General features: G+C 42.0%; 2 protein-coding genes across 4 annotated transcripts in view; one reads left to right on the top strand and one right to left on the bottom strand.

Moving 5' to 3' along the window:
• lars2 (leucyl-tRNA synthetase 2, mitochondrial) overlaps nt 1-2,618 on the top strand; it is a 97,180-nt gene extending 94,562 nt beyond the window's left edge. Inside the window, exon 21 of one of the 2 annotated variants that reach the window (XM_059945178.1) lies at nt 442-2,617. In XM_059945178.1, the coding sequence (XP_059801161.1) occupies nt 442-621 (180 nt within the window). In that variant the 3' untranslated portion in view covers nt 622-2,617. Of the gene's footprint in view, nt 1-441 lie in introns of both variants that reach the window. The other variant, XM_059945179.1, reaches the window with a different exon arrangement.
• LOC132378346 (uncharacterized) overlaps nt 1-20,242 on the bottom strand; it is a 32,835-nt gene extending 12,593 nt beyond the window's left edge. Inside the window, exon 1 of one of the 2 annotated variants that reach the window (XR_009506984.1) lies at nt 20,133-20,242. Coding sequence is in view for 1 of the 2 variants with exons in the window: in XM_059945182.1 (XP_059801165.1) it covers nt 6,509-7,708 (1,200 nt within the window). In the remaining variant the exon portion in view is untranslated. Of the gene's footprint in view, nt 1-5,809; nt 11,340-20,132 lie in introns of those variants that run through there. The other variant, XM_059945182.1, reaches the window with a different exon arrangement.
• Between the last annotated feature and the right edge of the window lie 6,342 nt (nt 20,243-26,584).

Genomic DNA, 26,584 nt, shown 5'->3' on the forward strand with positions numbered 1-26,584 from the left:
CTCCATAGATGTTTCCTGACTTGCTGAGTTTCTTCAGCGCTTTGTATGGTTTTCTCAAGATTTCCAGTGTCTACAGAATCTCTTGTCTTTATAAATGTTTTTCTTCTGTACATTAAATGTCTTTCATCTTTGCATATTGGGAAGAAAACCATGAATGGGTGAGGCCCTACAGTGAGAATCTTAGAAGTTACTTTGAGGTGTTCTGGAGGAATTTGACTTCGGGAGGGGGGTGGTGTTGGTGTAATATTGAAAATGAATTTAGCATCTAATCCACATTTGCTGGTATTACAAAGGTCAAATGTTCATTTTATTATCAAAGTATGCATGCATAATACAACTTTGATATTTGTCTGCTCCAGATATCAGAGTGGCAGTACAGAGTAACTATGTCTGTGACTGATCTAATGCTATGTTCAGCTATGTGCCATTTCTCCCCAACAGATCAACAACAAGGTCTGCGGCTCGGTAGACGTGCCCCAGGAGGTGGTCAAGAATGCAGAATGGGTGCAGAGGTTGATCCTACAGAGTGAACTGGGGATCCGGCAGCTGCAGGGGCGCCCCATCAAGAAAGCCATCCTGTCTCCCAGGGCCACTCTCATCAACTTTTTAGTGGAAGATTAAAGTTACTAGAGAAGCCATGCCATGGGTATGACTTAAATTGTCACTTTATAATAGCAAGTGTATTGAGAGCCGGGCCCTCAATTTACCAAGAAGGTCGATTTGATGGCTTGTATTTTGCTGCTGTCAGCTGCTTTCTCCTGTCTGGAAATCTTCAGTTAAGGCTATGATCGACAAGGCAGTGAGTTGCTTCATCTCCATGACAAAACTCTGTTAATAATGATGTTTATCATTCACTCCTCCAGGCTAGAATAAAGGCCCTGTGATAGAACACAGAGCTATACTCACAAAATGCTAGAGGAACTCTCCAAGTCAGGCAGCATCTATGGAGGGGAAATAAACAGTTAATGTTGACTGTTTATCCCCCTCTATAGATGCTTCCTGTCTTGTCTCGTTCCTCTGGAATTTTGCTAGATTTCCAACCTCTGCAGAATCTCATGTGTTTGCAAGAGAAGGCAACAATCTGCTGCACAAAAGAGTGGACAGAAGTTTTAAAGTGATCACAGATGTGGAAAATCTGAAATTAAAATGAGAAAAAGGCTGGATAAATTCAGCAGATCAGGGAGTGTCCACGGAGAGAGAAGCAAAGTTAACCTTTTGCTGAGTATTGTCTGTTTTTATATAAGACTAAAGCTGTTGGTTTTTGTAATCAAAGCATTTTGGATGTACTATTTTACAATGTTAATCACCAAACCTTTTATGTTCTAAACATCTTCAATTGTTTTGTAAAAAAAAGTGAACTTCATATTGAGTAAAAATAAAATACTAAGTATTTTTTTAATGGTGAAGTATTTAAATGGTGATCAAGGAAATTTCAAGAAGTAATATTACTAAAATTGCATGTGTTTACTGTTAATACATGGGTCATTTTCTTACTTATTAAGCAAAGTCATAGTTTAAGTGAAAATAAATCCTCTTCCCCAACCACAATTTCTGTAGTCTGTGAAAAGGCCAGTTGCTGTGATTGTTTGTTTGATCTGATTAAGTTTACCAGTTCAATGTAACTAAGTGCCTTGTACATAAACAAAACACTAAAAAAGTTAACTCTGCAATCCCCCTTATACTTTCCTTCAAATCACCTTAAAATTGTTACCCCCGGTTAGCTATCTATGCCTCTTGCCTTGAATACCTCCATCAGTTCCATTAGTCACCTCTCATCCTTCTTTGTTGCAAGAGAGAAACATTAGTTTGCTCAGCATATCCTCATAACACATGCTCTGTAATCCAGCCTGCATCCTGGTAAATCTTGGTAAAACGCTATCTAAAGCTTCTACATTGATCCTATAAAGAGGCAACTAGAACACAAGTATGGTCTAAGCAGTGTTTTATGGAGCTGCAACATTGCCTCGCATCATGTTTGATAGATTAAAGGGAAAATTAGAAGAAAAGAATGAGGATGGGGGGGCACAAGAGAGCAAAAGATTAAGTGCAGGGATGTGGGGGAGAGAGAGGAGAACATGGAGACTGTTAGAGAGTCAGAATACAGAGGCTTTTGAAAAGGTGTGAAATACAGGGCCAGCTAGGTCAGGATACATCAATGAAAAGATAAAAACTGACCTAGTAGAGCAGCTGACCTAGGTGCAACAAGCACAACATGCTGGAGGAACCCAGCAGGTCACACAACATCTATGGAAAAGAGTAAACAGTCGACCTTTCAGGCTGAGACCCTTCATCCTGATTTCCAGCATGTGCAGCTTTTCTCATGTTTGTGTAGTAGAACAGATGAATGACGTATAGCAAGAATTGCCAGTACTGACGCAGGGAGAGACGATAAGTTCGCAGGCATTATAGATTTTGATGATGAGTCTGGGAGTCTGCAGTGTTCAAGACGGAAGATGAAAGTTGCTCAAGCTCACATTGGGCTTCACTATTGGATGTGTTTCTGCTCCTTTAACGTTGGCATGTCTAAATCCTGCAACGCCATACGGGCTACAGAGATTTAAGAAAAGCCAGCCAATTGCCACCTTCTTAGCAATAGTTGCCAACAAAGCTGATACTGAATAGATTAAAATTGTGCTCTCTCATAACTGTTTGTCCATGAGACCCAACTCCTACTTCCTTAACACATTCTCAGTAAAGCTGCTCACCACTCATCTCCTTTGCCTGCAAGCTGATCTCGTTAAAGATACTTTCTAAGAAGGATCTACTGTTTTCCCAGGGTGCATAGAACATAGAAATTTACAGCACGTTACAGGCCCTTCGGCCCACGATGTTGTGCTGACCATGTAACCTACTCTAGAGACTGCCTAGAATATCCCTAGCACATAGCCCTCTATTTTTCTAAGCTCCACTTACCTATCTGAGAGGCTCTTAAAAGACCCTGTTGTATCCGCTTCCACCACTGCCACCGGCAGTGCATTCCACACACCCACCACTCACTGTGTGAAAAACTTACCCTTGACATCCCCTCAATACCTATTTCCAAGCACCTTAAAAACTATGCCCCCTCATGTTAGCCATTTCAGCCCTGGGGAAAAGCCTCTGGCTATACACATGATCAATGTCCCTTATCATTTTATACACCTCTATCCATCGCTCCAAGGAGAAAAGGCCCAAGTACACTCAACCTATTCTCATAAGGTACACCCTCCAATCCAGGCAGCTTTCTTGTAAATCTCCTCTGCAGTCTGGATAGTACCCACATCCTTCCTGTAGTGAGGCGACCAGAACTGAACACAGTACTCCAAGTGGGGTCTACCAAGGTCTTATGTAGATGTAACATTACCTCATGGTTCTTGAACTCAATCCCACGGTTGATGAATGCCAGCACACCACCCTTCTTAGCAACAGTGATGAAAGTGCCAGAGATTGTCGTCGAAATGTCAGTTATAACCAATAATTGTATCCAGCTGGAAGCCCAAAAGAGGTTTATTGATACTTTCTACTTGAATAGCATCAACAACCCTTTCCAACACCCTTCTCAAAAGATGCGCTATCCTATTGTCATTGCAATTTCCCCCTTGCCCATGGCCTGTTTGTCAGAAAGTCGACATCAGTCTATAAACCACAGTTATTGAGCATGGCTTATGTATTTTTGTTACTGAAGCATAACATTGTAAGGTTTTAATGTTAGTCTTAGAAATATAATTATCTGCAGATGTGTAACTGTGAAGTTTTTCATGGTATTTACAATAATTTTTGAACTCACAATCATTCTTTATTTAAAATTATGACACAGACCTAATATATTTAAAGCTAAATGTTGAGTAATACTGACAGAAACAGCTGTCTCTGCTGCTGCTGTCATTAGTTACTGATGTGAGTATGTGGGTAATGTTAGGGAGTATACTGGAGTTATGTGAATACAGCAGATATTAATTCAAACAAGAACCAGGCTTCAGTTCTTACTGTATACATAAATCAGTTCAGGAAGCTTGCAATTAGCCTTCAGTTATTTTGTAAATTGCAAGCAGTATATTGAAGTTAAAAGCATCAGTTGCTCTATAGACTAAGAGATTACATATGCAACAGCCAAACATTAAGACAATGAGGTTGTGTTAATTGGCCTGCATCAAACTAGGCAACAAGAGCTAAGTTAGTCACAGGAAATGCTGGAGGAACTTGGCAGACCAGGCAGCATCTATAGAAATGAGAAAACAGTCAACGTTTAGAGTCAACACCCTTCTTCAGCACTGAAATGGAAGGGGAAATAAAAAGGTGAGGGGAGGGGGAAGAGGCTAGCTAGAAGGTGATAGGTAAAGTCAAGTGGGTGGGAGAGGTAAAGGGCTGGAGAGGAAGGTATCTGATAGGAGAGAAGAGTGGCTAAGTTATTTGCGCCATTGTGACTTGAATGCAAGCTGGCAGACCATAAGATATAGGAGCAGAATTAGGCTGTTCAATGGCAGAGTCCTCTCCGCCATTGCATCATGGCGGATCCCAGCTCCCATTCAATGCCATATACCTGCCCTCACGCCATATTACTTGATAACCCTGACTAATCAGGAATTTGTCAAATTCAGCTCTAAATATACCCATGGACTTGGCCTCCACGCAGTCTGTGTCAGGGCATTCCACAGATTCACCAGTCTGACTAAAAAAATTCCTCCTTACTGCTGTTCTAAAGGGTCACCCCTCAATTTTGAGGCTGTGCCCTCTAGTTCTGGATACCCCCACCAGAGGAAACATCCTCTCCACATCCACCTTTTCTAGTCCTTTCAAAATTCGGTAGGTTTCAATGCGATCCTCACGCATTCTTCTAAATTCCAGTGAGTACAGGCCCAAAGCTGCCAAATGTTCCTCATATGTTAACCCCTTCATTCCCGGAATCATCCTCTGGACTCTGTCCAATGACCTTTCTGAGATATGGGACCCAAAACTTGACAATACATACTCCCAAGCACAGCCTGACTAGTGTCTTATAAAGCTTCAGTATTATCTCCTTGCTTTTATATTCTATTCCCCTTGAAATAAATGCAAATATTGCATTTGCCTTCTTTATCACAGACAACCTGTGATTTAACCTTCTGGGAGTCTTGCATGAGGAATCCTAAACCCCTTTGTACCTCTGATGTTTAAAATTTCTCCCCATTTAGATAATAGTCAGCACTATTGTTCCCTCTACCAAAATGCATTATCATACATTTCCCAACGCTGTATTTCATCTGCCACTTTTTTGCTCATTCTTCCAATGTGTCTTGAGTCCTGCTGCAATCACATTGCTTCCTCAGCACTACCTGCCCCTCCACCTATCTTTGTCTTATCCACAAATTTTGCCACAAAGCCACCAATTGCATTGTTTAAATCACTGACAAACAAAGTGAAAAGTAGCGGTCCCAATACTGATCCCTGAGGCAAACCACTAGTCATGGGCAGCCAACCAGAAAAGACCCCCTTTATTCCCACTCACTGCCTCCTGCTTATCAGCCATTCCTCTATCCATGCCTGTTACGCTATAGGAGTTTATCTTGTTAAGCAGCTTCATGTGAGGCTCCTTATCAAGTGCCTTTTGAAAATCCAAGTAAATGACCTCCACTGCTTCTCCTTTGTCCACTCTACCTGCTACTTCCTCAAAGAAGTCCAACTGATTTGTTGGGAAAGATTTCCCTCAAAGGAAACCATGCTGACTTTAACTTATTTTATCACTAGTCTCTAAGTACCCTAAAACCTCATCCTTAGTAATAGACTCCAGTACTTCCCCAACCACTGAGCTTAGGCTAACTGGCCTATAATTTTCTCGCTTTTGTCTTCCTACCTTCTTAAAAAGTGGAGTGATATTTGCAATTTTCCAATCCTCCGGGACCATTGCCAGGTTCAAGTGATACTTGAAAGATCATGACCAATGCATCGGTTATCTCTTCAGGAACTTCTTTCAGGACTCTGGGATGTAGTCCATCTGGTCCAGGTGACTTATCCACTTAAGACCTTTCAGTTTGTCAAACACTTTTTCCTTTGTAATAGCAAAGACACTCACTCCTGTTCCCCAAACCCTACGGATCTCTGGCATACAGCTAGCGTCTTCCACAGTAATGACAGAAACAAAGTATCTGTAGTATCTGAAAGGTAGTGGGGAGACCCAATTATTTGCTTCATCTCTGAAGACCTTGGTGTCCATTATTTTTAAGAAAATGGCGTCTTGAGCTGATGGAGCAAGTTTATTATCATGCTCAGTTTGAGCAAAGACTGACTGACCCAGCATCTTGTTGGTTTCTTTACATTTGTTAAAGCCTTGTCATGCTTCCTTAATACACATGAAACTTGTGCAGGGTTGAAAAATTGAATGGCGGCTGCTCTCTAGCACATTGGTCTTGAGTGTGCTAACCGTCGGTTTGTGTACATTGCCAGGGCACACCTCTCCTATCACCACCCAGCCCAGATGCAGGTGTTGCGCAAAGGGGGCGTCGTGTGGTCCATTGACCTGCTGCCTAACCTTGTGCACCTGGAGAACATCTCTTCATAATAGCCAGAGTATTTCTGCTTTTGGATCCAGTCCTGGGATGTGCTTGGCAATGTGGTGGAGATGTAGCACCGCACTTGGCGTCGGGATCTCAGTGTGGCTATTCAAAATTTCATTGCACTCTAAAAGTGGAGGGAGACAGATAACAACTTTACCATCCAGGAACTCGAGCTGGAAGCCTTCTGCCTTCCTTCCATAAGTTTCCACGCTGCCTGAGCAAGTTCTAAGGTAGTATGGGAACTGATTACTCTCAATGTTGAACAAGTCAAAGAACTCTGGACTGACTAGTGAGCGATTGCTCTGATCGTCCAGAATTACATAGGCTTTGATGGCCTTGTCTTTGGCTCCCTTAGGGTACACCTTAGTGAGACAGATCTTTGAACAAGAACGGCTTGACTGAGCTTGACCACAAACTTCTGTGCAGCTCGAGCTGACAACGGTTGTCCTGGAGTGAGCCTCTCCCTCCCCGCTGTCCTGTTGTGAGGGTGAAGGAGCGTTGTCGGTTTGCGGTAACGGGCGGGAATGCATGGCCCCATCATGATTAGTGCTATTACATTCCGGGCACTTCACGGAGATCGTACACTCTCTAGCAAGGTGAGAGGTAGAGGAACAGCATTTAAAACATTTTTTTCTCCTTGAGAAGGGCCATCCTCTCTTCAAGGGGTTTTTTCTGCATTTTTTGAGGGGGTGGGGTTTGTTATGCAATGGACAGTTCTTGCTAGGGTCATTGTTAGTTGTAAAGACTTCAGTCTTAAGCACTGAGACAGGAGTATTAACGTTGAAATTATTTGAAGTGGATTTAACTGGCTTGGTGTAAATTGTACTGCTACCTGGACTCATGAAGCTCGGGTCGTTTCGCTTCTTCGTCTCCTTGCACACAAACCTAATGAAATACTCAAAGGGAGGAAATTGAGCATCGTTCCCTTCCTTGTACTCTGAGCCAACAGACACCCACCTCTCCTGCAGCCCAAATGGAAGTTTGTCCACGATTTGTCTAATCCCGGATAAAGTATCTAGGTATAATAGACCAGTTAAATAGCCGTCTTCTTTGGCACCTTGAATCTCCATGAGTAAATCTCCGAGCTCTCTTAACTTAGTGTAGTCCTTGGCTGACACCTTAGGAAAATTTTCCAGACGTCGGAATAGTGCCGCTTCAATAATTTCAGGGCCGCACAGCACTCCCGAAGTCTCTCCCATGCTTTGCGTAAGGCTAGCTTGGGGTTGTTAAAGTACACTGAACATATGCATCTCACCTGTTCGCATTATTCTTTTCCCAGCCATTTCGCCATAAGATCCAACTCTTGGGTTGCTCTGAGCTGGATTCCATCGATAGCATTGGTGAATGTGGAGTACCATGCACAGAAATTTTCAGGTTTATCGTTGAACTGGTATAGTCCTGAAGTGACGAGATCTCGTCGTGCTAAATACTGTGCCATGGGTTCAACTGCAAGTGTCATGCGGGCTGGGGGAATATGTCGGCAGGTATATGACTGAGGGCGTACATCTGTTATGGAATTCGCTGTTCTGAATTCAGCCTTTGCCTCTCTTCTCGCCAAATCTGTTAAGTTTGGTGTCGAGAAGTATTTGTCATCAGCCCTCTCATTCTTGAAATCATCGCAGAGTTGCAAGGGTAAATTGTCTTCCTCGGATGGATGTGATGCAATTGGGCCTCTCTGAGACTCCTCATGAAATGGGGCGTTAGCGTATAAGTATGGAGAGGAAGAACGAATTTTCAAGTCTATTTGAGATCGGACATAGTCGCTTGTGCGTTCCAATCTGATCTTTTCGGAAGTAGATTTTACGTCAACCAGATTGTGCATTTCTTCAACATTTTGTATTAACTCTGCTTCCACCCTGGCAGCTTCTGCTTCTCGGTGTAGCGTCAGCACTTCTAACTCTGACTCTATCCTTACCTTTTCCATTTAGTTTTCGGCTTCTCTGGCCGCTTTCATTTTCAATTTTGCTTCTTGTTCGGTGTAGAATGCTCGCACCTTGGCAGCTTCTGCCTTAGCTCTTGCATGGGCGGCCTTACTTGATGATGCCCTACTGCCACTGTCGCTGGATGGCAACGACTTGATGCTGGATCGAGTTGTCATTGTAGCACTTGAAACACCTGATAGTGTTACCTTTTCACTGTAGTGTTCTTGCTCGGGTGTAAAAGAACTCTGAACTAAACACCGAGGTAAACTGTAGTCAATGAAGACAGGATCGCAGTAAGATTAACCGTTTACTGTTCACTTTTCCACATTAATGTATGGTGAAAACTGTTGATAAAGCAATACAAAATATATACAGTATTTGTTTCCTTCTTGATATCACATTTACATCGTAAATACTTGCAAAAGTAAAACTATATTACATTAAAGTGCAACATACAGTTAGAATCTACCTACACCATTGACTGCTTTAAATACACTTCAACACAAACTATCCACAACTCTTTAAATAACAAAAACATAAACTTTATCAACCATCATTACTTTTAACAGAATCAGCATTAACATTTTTAATTCAACATATCGATTATCTCATGAACTTATGGTGATGCTTCACTAATGTTTCTAGTGCGTAGAAAGAAAACTTTTCTAGCGCTGATCCTGCACATGTGAGCCCCCTCCTTCCCGTTTCTCCAAACCGGTATTTTCCCTCAACGCGGCGAAACCGGGTGTGACATCATCGCATGCTGCGATATATCACAGACAACAAATTTACTTTAAACAATCTTAACTTTAACTAGAAAATGATAACAAACGAATTACTAAAGTGAAAATATTATAAACTAAATAAATGCCATAAAGGCAACACAGTATCTATTAAGCTCATCTGCCGTTTCTTTGTCACCCATTACTACCTCGCCAGCATCATTTTCCAGTGGTCCAATATCAACTCTCACCTCCCTTTTACTCTTTATATAAGTGAAAAATACTTTTACTATCCTGCTTTATATTATCAGCTAGTTTGCACTCATACTTCATCTTTTCCTTTCTTATAGCTTTTTTAGTTGCCTTGTGTTGGATTTTAAAAGCTTCCCGATCATCCAACTTTTGCTACCTTATATGTCCTATCCTTGGCTTTTATGCAACCACGGTTGCCTCGGGACATATACTGACCTTGTGAACTATTCCCAGAAATTTCAGCCACTGCTGTTCTGCCGTCATCCCGCCAGTTCCTTCCTCCAATCCACCTGGGAAAGCTAATCTCTTAGGCCTCTGTAACTCCCCTTATTCCATTGCGATACTGATACATGTGAGTTAGGCTTCTCCCTCTCAAACTGCAGTATGAATATTATGATCACTGCCTCCTAAGGGTTCCTTTATGTTAAGGGGACTAATAAAGTCTGGGTTATTACACAACACTAATTTAAGATGGCCTTTCCCCTAGTAGGTTCAAGCACAAGCTGCTCTAAAAAACCATCTTGTAGGCATCCAACAAATTCCCTCTCATGATCTGACACCAACTTGAATTTTCCAATCCCCTTCCATATTGAAGTCCCCCATTACAATTGCGACATTATCCTATCACATGCCCATTTCAGCTCCCTTTGCAATCTCAGCCCCACATCTTGCCTACTATTTGGAGGCTTATATATAATTCCCATGGAAAAGAGTACAGTCGATGTTTCAGTCCTGCTGATGTCTTGGCCCAAAACATCTACTGTACTCTATTTCCATAGATGCTATCTGGCCTGCTGAGTTCCTCCAGCATTTTGTGTGTGTTGCTTGGATTTCCAGCATCTGCAGATTTTCTCTTGTATACGATTCCCATAATAGGTTTTTTTTACCCTTTCAGATTCTTAACTCCACCCACAAAGATTCTCTGAACCTATGTCACCTCTTTCTAAAGATGTAATTCCGTCTCTTACCACAGACCCACACGACTGCCTATGCCTTCCTGCCTGTCATTTCAATACAAAGTATATACCTTGATGTTAAGCTCCCAACAATGACCTTCATTTAGCCATGACTCAGTGGTGCCCACAACGTTATACCGACCAATCTCTAATTGTGCCACAAGTCCATCCACCTTATTCCAAATGCTACGTGCATTTAAATACAGCACCTTCAGACCCGCAATCTTCGCCCGTATGAATTTTGCCTCTGTGGTATCATATATCATAATACTTTGCTCTGTCTGCAGTTGTACCCAGTCATTGACTTGTCCTTCCTTACATTCATATTACATAATACATCATCTACTTGTAAACCTGCTGGCTTATCCTCAGTTCTATCATACTGGTGCCCATCCCCCTGCTATATTGGTTTAAACCACTCCCAACAGCTCTAGCAAGCCTGCCCACAAGAATATTGGTCCCTCTCGGATTCAAATGCTACCTGCCCCAGAAGATGTCCCAATGATCTAGAAACCTGAATCCCTGCCCCAGCTCCAATTCTTCAGCCGCACATTTATCTGTCAATTCGTTCTGTTCCTATCCTCACTGTTGCGTGGCATAGACAGATGTTGTCGTTTAGCATATTAAATGCGGTCACATGTATAGTTTTGGTACACTTACCATATTTATGTACTTAGAGACAGCCCTGACAACATTAATTTTGGCTGCCTGGCTCTCTGTCGTTGAAAGGTTTTAGAATATTTCCTCCATTTTGACCTCAGAGGTGTCTTATCAATTACAATGTGCTTCCACTATGTATTTCAAAGAAGTTATTTGACCTAAAATACTGAAATAAATGAAGTAACTCTTGAAATTGTATTGAATCACTGACTGTTACCTTTGATCTTAAGGGTATAAAAATGTGATGTTCATTTGAGTTTGTGAGCCTCCATTGAGAGTCTCTACAGGGTGATGGCAGCTCGTTGTGCTGAATAAAGACTTTATATCACCAGCTGCAGTGTCTCTCTGGTGACTTTGATCATAGTCTCAACAGGTAATATTGCCACTTCTGAGTCAGATCATTGTGTGCTTGAGTCACACTCTGGTGCCTTGAGCTCAAGGCTGATGCTCCCCTGCTAGGGTGGGGATTGTGTGTGTGTGAGAGAGAGCGAGGGGGTGGGGGATGGGGGGGGCATGCTAGTGAGTTAGACCAAGATCTAAGATTCAAGTTTATCACGTGTACATTGAAACATGCAGCGTAATGTTTGCGTTGACGTCAACACAATCGAGAGACCAAATCATAAAATGCACTGAGCCCCTAAAAGCTTTCTCCAATGGCTGTGAAAGATGCAAAGGCGTTATTTCTAAAGAGAGATCTCTGTAGTCTCCCTACCAATATTTATCCCTTCACAAGCATTTCCAAAACAGATTTTATGACTGCTGTTGGCTGAATGCAAATTAACTGCTGTATTCCCTGCAATACAGAAATGGCTCTATCTTCATGCTGTCTTTTCTCCTCTGCAAGTTACTGTGCTTTCGGGCTCTCACATTGGCCATGAAACACTTTTATGATCTCTTGATAAAGTTGCTAAAAATGTAACACCTTTCTCTCAACAAAAGATTTTCTACCATTTCACACCAATAGACAGCTTTCACTGCAGAGTATCTTAATTACTAAATGAACTGCGTTAGAAATTTCTGTGAATCGAACATTATGCAGTCAGGGTTCCAAATAAGATCATGTCAGCAGCTGATTCTGTTAGTGCAGCTCATTTAATGCTGCAACAAGGATGTTATGAAATAGAAAACTGATGCCATCAGAAGATATTAGCTGAAAATGTAGGCAACAGTCGGCAGGTCAGGAGGCAATGTGTAAAAAGAGAAATAGAGTTAAGTTACACATTAAGGGCCCTTTGTCCTGTTCTGTCCAAGGGTCTTTGACCTGAAATATAGAGCCTGCATCTCTTTCCATGACTACTGCCTAACCTACTAACAGTTTCCAGCATTTTCTGCTTTTATTCCAGTTTACCAGCATCCATAGTTTTTTTGATTTTCAGATCACCAAAGCCCTGGTTGTAGAAGTTGGCCCTGATGAGGCTATGAGACTGGTATAGAGGCCGGGTAGTTTGCGGAGAGAACATCGGAGTCTCGGCAAGGCTACCAGTGGCAGAGTGATTAAATTCAGGGCTGTTTAAAACAAAGAGGATTCACAAACACTGAGGGTCATAACGGTGTAGGAGGAGATTGGGTGCTTAGTCCACTGCTCCACTCTCTACACTCGCGACCATGGGACTAGGCACAGCAAAGAGCAAATTTCACAACATAAATCAGTGAAAAAAAAGCACAAGCTTCTGGTCTTGCCCTGATAAATGGTCTCAGCCCGAAACGACGATTGTTTATTCCGCTGCTGCCTGAGTGACTGAATTCTTCCAGTATTTGGTCTGTGTTGCTGAGTGACAATAACCCTGATTCTGAGGAGAGTGATTGTGCTTTCGTGGTTTTGAGGATGACGTTGAGAACATGATCTAAGATCAAGGATGACAAAGCTTGAGAACAGATTTTGGTAGTGGGCAACAGTGGTCTCATGTTTAATGGAGTAGAATGAGGGAGGGTGGCCATGTCTGCAGTGCAGTTGTAGGCCTGGAGGGGCTAACTGTGAGTACTGTAACCGTCTGTAATAGATGAGTTCAGGCCGTGTATTGGAGATGGGAATCTGGTGGCTGAGATGATGCCTTGAACGTGACCCACAAAATTCATCCGGGGACTGGCACGGCACCAAGGTACCGAAAAGGCTGGTTTAAGTTTTGACAGTTATCAGGATTGAGTTGGTAAGTTCAAGTCCAAGTGCAAATTTATTGTCATTCAACCATAGACACCACCAAACCAACGTTTCTTCTGGCCAAGATGGACAACGTATAAGGTAATATTACTAGAAATGAATTAACAAATTACGGTATGATGGTGGCACGCCCGGTCGCTGTGGCTTCTCTGAATCCAAACAAAGGTGTAATTATTTGTCCTGTTCCTCTTTTTTACTATCACGAGACACTGCTGGATATTAAGAACGCCGAGTATTGTAGGTATCACTCGCTTCATGGAGGAGCTGTTTATATGTAGCGAGGACTGGTCAGCCTGCAACTTCCTAAGGTTCACAGTCACCTCTTTAGTCTGGTCCACACTGAGATTCCAGTTGTTACACTCCACCATTCTGCCAGCCACTCTACCTCCTCTCCATATGTCATCTCGTCATCGTTGTTGAAGATGCAACCCAGTGTTGTGGCATCAGCGAACTTGAGGATTTGACTTGAATTGGATCAAGCAGCAGCATCGTGAACAGTAGTGGGTGGAGCACACAGCCCTGGTGCTCAGTGTGACAGAACTAGAGATGTTGCTGTCAACACAGACTGGCCGTGGCCTTTCTGTCAAAAGGTCTTTCGGTTACACTGAAAGGTAGTGAGAACTAAGGAGGACAGTTTAAATGCTGAGCTGAAGTCAATAGGCAGCATCCTGCCGTATGAGGCACCATTTTCCAAGTGGGACGGGGCAGAGTGGAGTGCAGGGATTGTGGCATCGTCAGTGGACCGATCTGAGTGGTAGGCAAACTGGAAAGAGGCCAATGTAACAGGGAGATGGGATTTACTCTGATCTAACCATAAGCAGCTGCTCAGTGCACTTCATTATTACTGAGGCCATGTGCCTGGACAGTAGACGGCACTACCGAGGGACAGTACGTGTGACCTTTCTCTTTGGAAAGAGATTTCTGTTCCTTGAGGACGGACGGCAGGATGAACAATGTGACAACCTAGAGGCAGCAAGATTCAATGCAAAGATGGAACCAGACTGTGATGAACTGAAACGAAAGCAGAAAACGCTGAGAAACACTCAGCAGATTATAAACACAAGAGACTCTGCAGATGCTGGAAAGCCAGTGCAACACACACAGAATGTGGGAGGAACTCAGCAGGTGTGGCAGCTACCGTGTAAAGAGAGCTAGGAAAGTGAAATAAAGAAGTCTGAAGTTGCAGCTTGACTGAAAGAAGGATGGACCATTGGACCATAAAACCATAAGACATAGGAGCAGCATTGAGTCTGCTCCACCATTCTGTCTTGGCTGATTTGTTAACGCCCCAAACCCATTCTCCTGCTTTCTCCTTGTAGTATTTGACTTTCTTACTAATCAAGAACCTATCAACCTCCGCTTTTAATAAACCCAATAACCTGGCCACCACAAATGTATTTCAGAGATTCACCACCCCCTGCCATATTAGTATAAACCACTCTCAACAGCTCTATCAAACCTGTCAGCAGGAATATTGGTCCTCTTCAGATTCAAGTGCAACCTGTCCCTTTTGTACGGGTCACACCTGCCCCAGAAGAGGTCCTAATTATCCAGGAAACTGAATCACTGCCCCTTGCTCCAATTCCTCAGCCATGCATTTATCTGCAATTTCATTCTATTCCTATCTCCCTATCGTGTGGCACAGGCAGCAACCCCAAGATTACTACCGTTGAGGTTCTGTTTCTCAGCTTCCATCCTAACTCCCAGTATTCTGTTTTCAGGACCTCTTTCCTTTCTCTGCCTATGTCATTGGAACTGATACGTGCCATGACTTTTGGCTGCTCACCCTCCCAGGTCAGGACATTGTGGATGTGTTCAGAAACATGGGGGACCTTGGCACCTGGGAGGCAAACTACCATCTGTGTTTCTTTTTCATGTCCACAGAATTGCTTATCTATCCCCCTGACTATAGAGTCCAGTATCACTGCTGCCATCTTCTTCAGTTCCCTACCCTTCTGAGCCACAGGGCCAGACTCAGTGCCAGAGGTACAGACACTGTTGCTTCCCCCAGGTAGCTCCCCCCTCCCCCTCAACAGTACTCAGAATGGAGTAATTATTGTTGAGGGGAATGGCCACAGGGGTGCTCTCCACTACCTGATGTTCTCCCTTCCCTCTCCTGACAGTCATCCAATTATCTGTCTCCTGTAGTATTGGGGTGACTACCTCCCTATAGCTCCTGTCTATCGCTGCTTCACTTTCCCTAACAAGCTGAAGGTCTTTGAGCTGCAGCTCCAGCTGTGTTTCGATGCCCCTGGTGCAGATGTGGCCCTCAGGGAGGCTGTTAGTCTCCTGGAAATCCCACATCTGACACCCAGAACAGAACAGCGGCTCTATCAACAGCCCCTATCCTCTCAAGAATTAAATAAGGAATAAGGAATGAACTTATCTACTTAACTTGCCTCCAAAGAAGAAGGAATCTGATAGGAGAGGACAGTGGACCATGGAAAGCAGGGAGGAGGAGGGGAACTAGAAGGAGGTGTTGCACAGGTGAAGAGAACCAAAGGGCCGGACGAGTTACGGGGATGGTGAAGCACCTCGGCCTGAAGGATTGGACCAGTGAGCACTGAATATGACTCTTCTAATTTTGTGTTTTATTTTCTGTGTTTTTGCTTGTTCTTTCTTGTTGCCATTTGTGCGATCGGTTTTTTTTTTGTGCGTGGGGGTGTTGATGTCCTTGTTGCTGGTTGTGCGATTTGTCTTTTTGTGCGGGGTGGGGGCAGGTTGACGTTTTTCTCTGAACGGGTTCCACGGCTGTTTCATGTTTCGTGACTGTCTGTGGGGAAGATGAACCTCAGGGTTGTGTACCGCATACGTACTTCGATAATAAATAGACTTTGAATCCTTACAGAGATGCTGCCTGCCTTGCTGAGTTCCTCCTGCATTCTCTGCGTGTTGCTCAAGATTTCCAAAACGTGCAGAATCTCTTGTGTTTCTGCAAACATCAGTATAAATAGGGTGAAACGGATTTCAATGAAATGGGTTAATATTCAGTCTGCGTTCTGTAAATGCTGCGTTCAGTGGCTCAGAAAGTGCAACACCAGGCTATAAAATCATTACATTGACAAATGAAATAAGTCCAGATAAATACCCAGGATGCCAGTGTTAGAACTGTTTGGCAGCCATTTGTAAATTATGTTGGAGAGCAACTCCAAATAAGGTATCAGGAGTGGTTTAGAATGCCATAAATGGATGTGGCAAGAAATAATGGGAAATCTGTAGTCGTACAAAAAGCAATGCATCTCTCATATAAAATGAAAAGGAATAGGGTGAATAGAGACACTATAAGGTCACAGCATAGTCCTCAAGAGCAAATCTTCAGCATACCTAACTTCATCAGAGCTCTACATTGTTGGTGCTATGTTCTTTAATTTGAACTCTTTGTTCATGCACATGTCAGTATAGATGAAAAATGCTTTGAGTTTTGGAAATAACGTTCCTTCCCAATTCTCTTCAGAAGTGTAGGAAATCTGTTTATACCTAGGTTTCATTCCCCTCCAGATGTTTTCTGAACAGCACACAAGTGACATATTTGTTGGGTCTTCTTTTCATTTTCTCACAATCTCAATTTGTTTTTCGACTGTGCCTGGGTAGATCAGTTCTGATCTCCTTGAGCGCCTGAACCCGAAATGTGATCTACAACCCAATGACTGTAAGTCATTGAATGTCCCTCAGATGCATTAGACTAGCCACCCAATTAGAAATGAGCTCTGCACTTCAGAAGGGCCCAGTATTTATATTTTTTTCTGTTTAGTTGTCACTTCACCCTGGTTAAAGGTTCGGTGCCATCTGTTTCTCTGTTCATGTCATTTCCATTCGGAACTTTGTGGAGTGAGTCCAACTTCAATGATTTAAAGCACCAATTTTCTGTGCTGTCACTCCTGTAGTGAGGGGACGCTACATTACTGAAGGTGATACCTTTCAAATGAAATATTATTACAGGGTCTGTCGTATTCCTGCGATTGTGTAAAGATCTTGTGGCTTCATTTTGTGGGACTGTAGAGAAGTTCCCATTTAATTGCTGTGGCAGAAAGGGAGGCTATTTGGTTCATTGGACCATAAAGCAATCCAGTTCCCTGACTCTATTCCCATAGTCCTCCAGATTTATTCTCCTCACATTGATCATCTCCATTTCCAACAGGTTCCCAATCATTTCTACTCACTGCATAAGAAGTTCTTCCACATTCTTCCTGGAATCTATGGATAAGGCATTTGGGCCTTGTTTAAACCTTTAAATCAAACTCCCTCTGTCTGTGTGCCATCAGTGGAAGCAATATTTGTTGTCTCTGTTTCAGAGGCCGATGTTAGGATGTCTTTAAAGAGAGTGAACCCTCGCAAGGCGGAAGGTCCAGATGGAGTACCTGGTAAGGCTCTGAAAACCTATGCCAACCAACTAGCCGGAGTATTCAAGGACATTTTCAACTTCTCACTGCTACGGGCAGAAGTCCCACTTGCTTCAAAAAGGCAACATTTATACCAGTGCCTAAGAAGAATAATGTGAGCTGCCTTAGTGACTATCACCTGGTAGCACTCACATCGACAGTGATGAAATGCTTTGAGAGGTTGGTCATGACTAGACTGAACTCCTGCCTCAGCAAGGACCTGGACCCATTGCAATTTGTGGCTAGGCATAGATCAAATTTCATCTATAAATTTGCTGACAATACAACCATTATTGGTAGAATCTCAGGTGGTGACGAGTGGGAGTACAGGAGTGAGATGTGCCAACTAGTGGAATGGTGCTGCAGCAACAACCTGGCACTTAACGTCAGTAAGACGAAAGAGCTGATTGTGGACTTCAGGAAGGGTTAGACGAAGGAACACATATCAATCCTCATAGAGGGATCAGAAGTGGAGAGAGTGAGCAGTTTCAAGTTCCTGGGTGTCAAGATCTCTGAGGTTCTAACCTGGTCCCAACATATCGATGTAGTTATAAAGAAGGCAAGACAGTGGCTATACTTCATTAGGAGTTTGAAGAGATTTGGCACATCAACAAATACACTCAAAAACTTCTATGGATGTCATGGAGAGCATTCTGACAGGCTGCATCACCGTCTGGTATGGAGAGGCTACTGCACAGGGCCGAAAGAAGCTGCAGAGGATTGTAAATTTAGTCAGCTCCATCTTGGGCACTAGCCTACAAAGTACCCAGGATATCTTCAGGGAGCAGTGTCTTAGAAAGGCAGCATCCACTACTAAGGACCCCTAGCACCCAGGGCATGCCCTTTTCTCACTGTCACAATCAGATAGGAGGTACAGAACATGAAGGCACACACTCAGCGATTCAGGAACAGGTTCTTCCCCACTGCCATCTGATTCCTAAATGGACATTGAATCCTTGGAATCTACCTCACTTTTTTTTAGTATACAGTATTTCTGTTTATTTTGCACGATTTTTAATCTATGCAATATATGCACACTGTAATTGATTTATTTATTATTATTATTATTTTTAAAATTTTTTCCTTTATATTATGCATTGCATTGAACTGCTGCTGCTAAGTTACCAAATTTCACATCACATGCTGGTGATAATAAACCTGATTCTGATTCTGTTTCTGCTTGTCTATTTTATCCAAACCTGTTACAATCTTCTACAACTCTGCCAATCTCTCCTCAATATCCCTTGCTTCAGGGAGAACAATTCCATCTTTTCCAAAAAGACCTCACAATTAAAATCTTCCATCCCTTGAAATATTCTGAAAAATTTACGCTTCACCCTTTGAACTATCTTCAAGTCCTTCCAAAATTGTGGTGACCAGACTATTGTTCTAGTTTTGGTCTAATTAAAGCTTTGTAAAGTTTCAGTATAACATCCCTGCTTTTGTACCCAATCCCATACCCTTTGTTTATGGAGCCCAATTACTCTCACATTATGTTCTGCCAAGTTCTCAGATCTATATACTTGAACCCTCAAGTTCATCTATTCTGCCTCTCCCCACATGCCAAAAAAAATCAATTGGCATTTCTCAGCATCAAATCCCGTCTGCCTATTCGTGGTACGTGCCACCCAGCGCCAGGAGTTTGGCCCAAATCGTGACTTCATTCTTTTGCAAAAAGTTGTCATCACCTTCACCTTTGGCAATGTGGGCAGACTTTGAAATGTTACTCTGTATTCAGTTATGCTTGGGGATCAACGTTATCAGCAAAGCTCCTCCGCTAAAGAGATCTTCCTTGATCAGTGTGTCTGGGCTCAAGTAGGAATGATGCTGCATCATTTACCATGACTTGTTCTTTTCTTTAGGCAACTTAGCTACATTTACACAATATTAACACTGACATCCCCACTCCTTGAGCCAATCTTGTGTCAATCAATCTTTTAAATGGTTCACAAGATTTTTGCTTGAGGATTTTACCTTGGGTGTCTTCCCCCTTGGCCTGGCCCAAAATTATCTTTAAGTTAGTATCTATTAAAACATAATTATCTGGTCTTTATCACTTTGCTACTTGTAGGATGTTGCTAATATATGCTGTCTATAAAAGCTTAGGCATTCTAGAAGAGACACAACTTAGGAATGGAAACCTTTTTTTTTAATTATGAGAAAGGGGAAAACCACAACTAATTTGTACATGATCACACAGACTTATGGACATTGAGTAAGAGCGGATGTAATTCAACTGTGTTGTTCCTACAAATAAACAGAACTATACACATTTCAGTTGCAATTGAGGAACAGTTTAACATTTCAATATTAGCTATGTTCTTTAAAATAATTTTGGAAGAAGAACCAATGGAGAACATAAACTCAAGATATTCTGCAGATGCTGCAAATCTTGAGTAGTCCTGATAAAGGGCCTTGACCCGAAACATCTCCACTACCTATTCCCCTCCAAAGATGCTGTCTGACTTGATGAGTTCTTCCAGCAATAATGGAGGATTTTTTTTCATTAAAGTTATAGTGTCTAACAAAAAAAACAAATTGCAGCAGTTACCGAATGTGGATTTTCTCCCTTACCTGTGAGAGATTTGCAGCTTCTGGGCTCAGTTGGAGAACCGGGTGTTCTCTGTGGTGCAGAGCAGGCTGGGAAATTTAGTGGAGGCATTCAATATCCTAATGACTTTGGATGGTTCCAGGCTGAAGATCAGCTTTGCTTGACAAATCTTGGGATGCATTGTTGCCTTGCAAGTGGTTGGGATTTGGAACGAATTTCTTGATGTTCAGTGGTAATTTTAAAAAGGCTATTTTCATATTCTATAGAGTGGAAGTTTATTTTAAAATCCAAGTCAAATGAGACAAAACTAAAGGACACTGTATCTCTTGTCCATAAAATGCAGGTTTCATTCCATGCATAGAAATAACTCAAATTTGAGATTTGAGATTGTTTTCTTAGCATGAATCATACCTTTGTTTATTTTGAGCTGTGATAGATGCATTGTAGTGCTGGGAATAGGTATCTAAAGCAAGATGAACGTCTATTTCCTGCCCACGTCTAAAAAAAGATCATTTTTTAAAAGTTTAGGCTGACAGAATATCCACAGAATCTCTCAGAAGATGTGGCAAAAGACAGCAGCAAGCCAATGTATGTTCCACATTCCCTCACTCAACACACCTTGGAGCTCACAGTGTTCTCACTGTATGATAAAATCGACATTCTGACTGAAAACTGCAATATATAAAGTGTATGATCCTCCTCTCTGATACCTGTGCTCTCTGTCACCATGTACACTATGAAGCTTCCAAATTTGAAAGATTGAAAGTTGCTCTCCAAGGTCTTGATGACAATTTCATAAATGTCCGGAGAATTCCCCTTCCCATCTTATTTGGCAATATACAATGTTCCTTCATCAATGATTGGAACTCCTTGCTGTACAGCACTGTTGGTGTATTTCACCAGGCAAATCACCATCACCATGCCTCTGGCACTTGGGCCTAGTCAGTAAATGCTGATCTTGCCAACAATAGCCATGTCCCATAAGTAAATAAACTATTAAAAATAACACACTTAACTTTGAGCTGTTACAGATAGAATTAATTTTCACCAGAAATCTGTAATGAGGGAGTGTACTGCTGCATCAAAATGCAGGGCTAAGATGATACACAAGCCTTTACTGAGAGAGTTGTGAATGTCTGCCTTTCTCTGTTCAAGAGGGCTGTCAATACTTGCTTGTTAAATACAACTAAGGCTGAGATCAATAAGCTTTTGTCTCAGAAGAAATCCAACGGTATGAGTGGGAATCTGGGATTAAGGTAGACAATAAATGATACATATACATATTGGTGCCAGAAAAGGGCCAGTAACATCATGAAGGATCTCACCCACCCTGCTCATGGACTGTCTGTCCTACTCCCATCAGGGAGGAAGCTACGTAGCATCCACGCCAGGACAACCAGATTCAAAAACCATCACTTCCCCCAATCAGTAAGGCTGATCAACACCTCCCCACCCAACCATTACTACTTGATCATTTCCTGTCAGTCACCTTATGTGCAGACACTCCTGTGCCTCGTGTCATTTTATGAACATACAATCAATCTATGGATATAAGCTATCTATGTATTTATATTTATTGTATTTTAATATTATTGTGTTCTTTATCTTAGTTGTGTTTTTTTTTGTGCTGCATTGAATCCAGAGTAGCAATTATTTCATTCTCCTTTACATTACTGTACTGGAAATGAGATTAAACAATCTTGAATCTTACTGAATGATGGAGTAGTCCAAAGGAGGCCTGTGGTAAGCTGCTTCTACGTATGTTCTCAAACAATTAAAACTGAGCTTCAGGAACATATACTGAGCCAGGGCTGGAGGACGTGAGTAATAAGAAAAGATTGAATGTTAGGGTTTTATTCCTTGGAACATAGAAGACAATTTGATAGAGGTATACAAAATTATGGGGGTGCAGATAGGGTTAAATGCAAGCAGGCTGTTTCCACTGAGGTTGGGTGGGACTACAGCTAGAGGTCATGGGTTAAGGGTGAAAGGTGAAAAGTTTAAGGGGAATATGAGGGAAACCTCTTTAGTCAGAGGGTCTTGTGAGAATGTGGAGCGAGCTGACAGCTCGAGTGGTGCATGTGAGCTCGAGTTCAACGTTTGAGAAAAGTTTGGATAGGTACGTGGATGACAGGGGTATAGACGGCTGTGGTCCAGTTGCTGGTCGACAGACTAGGCACCTTAAATGATTCGGCTTGGAATAGATAGGCCAATGGGCCTATTTCTGTGCATTGCTTTTCTTTATAGCAGAGGTGATTTATGGAGTTTAACGTAACTATCCCAAGTTTTATCAGACTCAGGAGTCCAATATTACCATTGACATGTAGATTTCAGAAGGATAAATCATTGGAGGTCACACTTGATCCATTACTCCTTGTCCTGTCTCTTTCAAAGAGCAATCAATTGGGTCTCACTCCCCCCCCCCCCCTATTCCTCATAGCTTCGGGTTGTTTCTTCTCAGGTATTTATGCAATTCCATTTCTTTCACTCTTATTAAGTCTATTTCGACTACACTCACAAGCAGAACATTCTAGATCAACACATCTCATTGTATTTCCTCATTTTACCACTGGTTATGAAGTCAATTATGATTTTTGGGCTGATTTCTGTCGTACTTCAAGCAAGATGAAGAGTCTAGTCAGGGAACTGATTTGATGAGTCTACCTTTCAAAAGGGTATTTGTTTTGAACCAAATAAATTTGGAGGGAAAATCTATATGGAAGACTTCCACTGCATTTCATACCATTGACAGACACCTTGTAATTGGGATAGGTCAGGGAAACACGGTGAAATTGCTTCACATTGAACTTTGAAACATACAAAAAAAATATGTATACAGGTCTTTCAATAGCAAGACATCACAAGTACTTCACAGGAGGTTTAGCAAATGCATTAAACAACTTAAGGTATCAAAAAAAATGAAGCAAAGAGAAAGGTACTCTTCTCCCTGGCAGCTAATCTGATTAACCACTCTAATTATCCCTCGCCACTGACCCTTCACGCTCTCTATCTATTACCCCATACTACACTGCAAATATTTTAAACCACTTTTTATAATGCTGTTTACATTGTAAATATATGCTGGTATTCACGTATTTCACATTTTATTCCATATCCGTACTTTAGCCTCTAACTTTGATTTTTGTACAATTATTTATACATTATAATTGTTGATTGGTGCTTTTTTTGCATGTCACACCTCAACCGACACACCACAGCAAGTTTCTAAAACGTGTAATATCCAAAATGCGGCAAGTGAAGTTGATTCTTGATTTTAGATCACCTGGTGGCTGTCGCAGTTAGTAGGCCTGCTGTCTCACAGTGCCAGAGACCTGAGTTGAATCCTGACCTCGAACGCTGTCCGTGTGGAGTCTGCACGTTCTTCATGTGGCTACATGAGTTATCTCCAGGCGCCGGAGCTGGGAGGTAAATTGCCCTGAGTTTGCAGACAGGATCAGTGGGGGGGAGGGAGGAGTTGTTGGGAATATTGGGAGAATGAAAATCAGGTTAATGTAGGCCTAACGTAAACAGGTGGTTTGCGGTGGGCAGTCTGGATAAACTGAAGGACCTCTCCCTACGACTGAAACTCTAAATGCTGGAGAAGATAATGGCGGAGGGGCAAGATCATGAAGACAACTCAAAACGGGGTGAGAATTTTATAGTTGACGCATTGCCCAAATGAACAAAGTGGTGAATACTAAATCTTAAAAACAGCAGCCATGAAGGGAAGCTAAATACATATAAACCACAACTTCAACTAAAATTAAACATCTAGAACCAAGCAACAGTTTTTAGAAAAAAAGAATGAGTTAGATGTAAAGTTGGTATGAAACCCTTTACATCATTCACTATCATTGAATATAACTTTTCTTCCACCCCCGACCTTCCCAAAATTACTTAGTGCAACTGTTAATTCCAATTGTGAGTAATGTTTTTTTCAAACTATCTGCTAGGAAAGGATTGTGGTGTTCCTGTTATCATGTTACTTCACTTACTTTATCATCACCAAACAATTGATACTCGAGCGTACAATCATCACAGTGATATTTGTTTCTCATCTTGCCCTGATTTTAGCATGTATTTCTTCATGTCAATGCATCTACATCCCTGTATATGTTCAGCATGCTAGGTGGCTGTCAGTGGAAATTCAGGATTGTTGAAATTTGGATAACTCCCCCCACATACATTATTGTTGCTTATCGCAAAATACTTTCTATGAGCAGACTCCCGTCCCCAAGTGGCATGGCTGCGTAGTAACTGAAATGCTCCTGTGGATACAGCCTGTGTTGCCATGCAGCCGAAATTGAATGCAACAAGAAAAAGTTTACGAAACGAGAAAGATTTTCTTTGTTGTACCCATTATACCCATTAATTAATAAATTAAATCAAAAGTACTGTATGTGATTTTTTGCGGTTTTCATTCTAAATATTAATAGTATGTATTCAACAAACAAATAATTTAAAGTGCTGCGTAATTGTCCATGTAAAATTTCCTGCTCAGAGCAATGGTTAGTCCATGCATTTGTAAAAAAAAATTAGAGGGAATATTGCCCCTGTCCCAGATGAACAAAAGTGTATGCACATTATGAATGGAATGTTGTGTGACTCAGTGTAATTACTCCCCATATTCACTGCTCAAGATTTCCTGAAAGCAGCATAGAATGATCACTTAATGCTCCTGATTTCTCCAGTGGCCAGAAAAACAAGTTGCTAACAAGCCACATTTTTCAAACTGAACTATGAGTTGTTTATTTAAAGAAAGAAGGACAGAGGCAAGTTCAAAGAGCAGATGAAAGGACAGGATTTTACATCGTTTTCATTGGCAATTTCAAATGTTTTTCAGAGACCTAGATTAACAAAATCAAACTATTGGAGGACCAAAGAGGTTTGGGATCCACCTACATGCATGATTAAGATGTCACTGATAGGAAAAGAAAATAAGAAACAAAGTTAGTGCTGATTTTTATTCCTAGGGCACGTATAATTTCAGTCTATGGGAATGTGGTTAACTCTTAACTTTCCGTCATGTCCTGAATCCTGGTATTGAATTGAAAAACGAAGTTAGGAAACATTTCTGCATGTACAGGGCAGTCGAAATATGGAAGCAATTTCTGCAAATGTCAACTGATCTTTGTTCAATTGTTGTTTTTAATAACTAAGGATCTTAACATACTTTATACAAAAGCAGGTTTATGGATTTGGGTCAGGGATCAACTGAATTGAATGGCAGAAAGGAACAAGTGGTTAAGAAGCTGAAACTACTTGTAACAGGCTGGGTATCCTGCAGAAAGGGACTTGCCCTCTGCCTGACCAAATTCCTTCTGTCATTAATTAGGTACAGGTTAGAAGAGTGGTGAAGTACTTCTGACTTGTGTGGATGAGAATACCTCCAACAACACAAGAATACTACACCATCCCAGACAATGTGTCCTGCTTTTTAACATCCTATCCATTGCTCAAAAGGTACACACCCTCTGCCACTGGCAACCACGACAATGCGCGCCCAAATTACAAAATGAGTTACAATTTAGTAAGGTCCCTGCAAGGTAAACCCACAAACCCAATGCAGAAAGACCAAAAAGGCGACAGATACACTATAAGCACTACCACCTCCAAAAAACATACTGTTTTGACTCAGAAATAAATCGCTGTTCATCCATTGTCATTAGATCTGAATACAGGAACTCATCCCCATTAGTATTGTGAGAGTAACTGCTCTTGAGCATCAGCATGGTTCAAGAAAGTACCTCTCCACTACCAGCTCAGATTAGTTTTAATTGCCACATGTGCATTGAGACATCAAAGCATACTGTGAAAATCATTGTTTCTGCATCAACCATCAACATAATCCGGGGGGGGGGGGGGGGGGGGAACGTCACGTGATGACGTAGGATCGAGACGCTGGAACCCAGCTCTCCCGTAAAAAATCAGTAAATTAATGTTTAAGTGAAGAAAAGTTAGTCAATACTTTCTAAAAGTTACTTATAAACTACTCCGGATTGTTTCAAGTTATGCCTCGCAAACAGAAGATGGAGAAAACTACTACCGTGAAGCCAAAGCAAGTTGGAACAGAATCAAGGCCCACTTCTGCCGAAGAACCGCGGGCTCAGGTACATTTTACCTCCGGCGATACAGAACAGGAAACTGTGGCAACATCGACCATTTCTAAAGAAAAAGACCAACCAGAACTGCGCAAACGTGAAGGAAGGAGCATGCGCAAACGAGAGCAACCTGAACAACATATTCCAAGGATTCTGCTGGGGTTAGACTGCAAGCGTCACCATGCTTCCAGCGCCAGCGTAGTACGCCCACATCTTACTAACCTTAAATGTACATCTTTGGGATGTGGGAGGAAACCAGAGCACTGGGAGGAAACCAACACTGTCATGGGGAGAACGTACAAACTCCTTACAGACAGAGGCGGGAATGGAACCCCAAGCAGTGATTGCTGGTTGCTGTGAAGCAATGCGCTAAC

Source organism: Hypanus sabinus, chromosome 20, assembly GCF_030144855.1.
Source record: "Hypanus sabinus isolate sHypSab1 chromosome 20, sHypSab1.hap1, whole genome shotgun sequence".
Taxonomy (NCBI): Eukaryota; Metazoa; Chordata; class Chondrichthyes; order Myliobatiformes; family Dasyatidae; genus Hypanus; species Hypanus sabinus.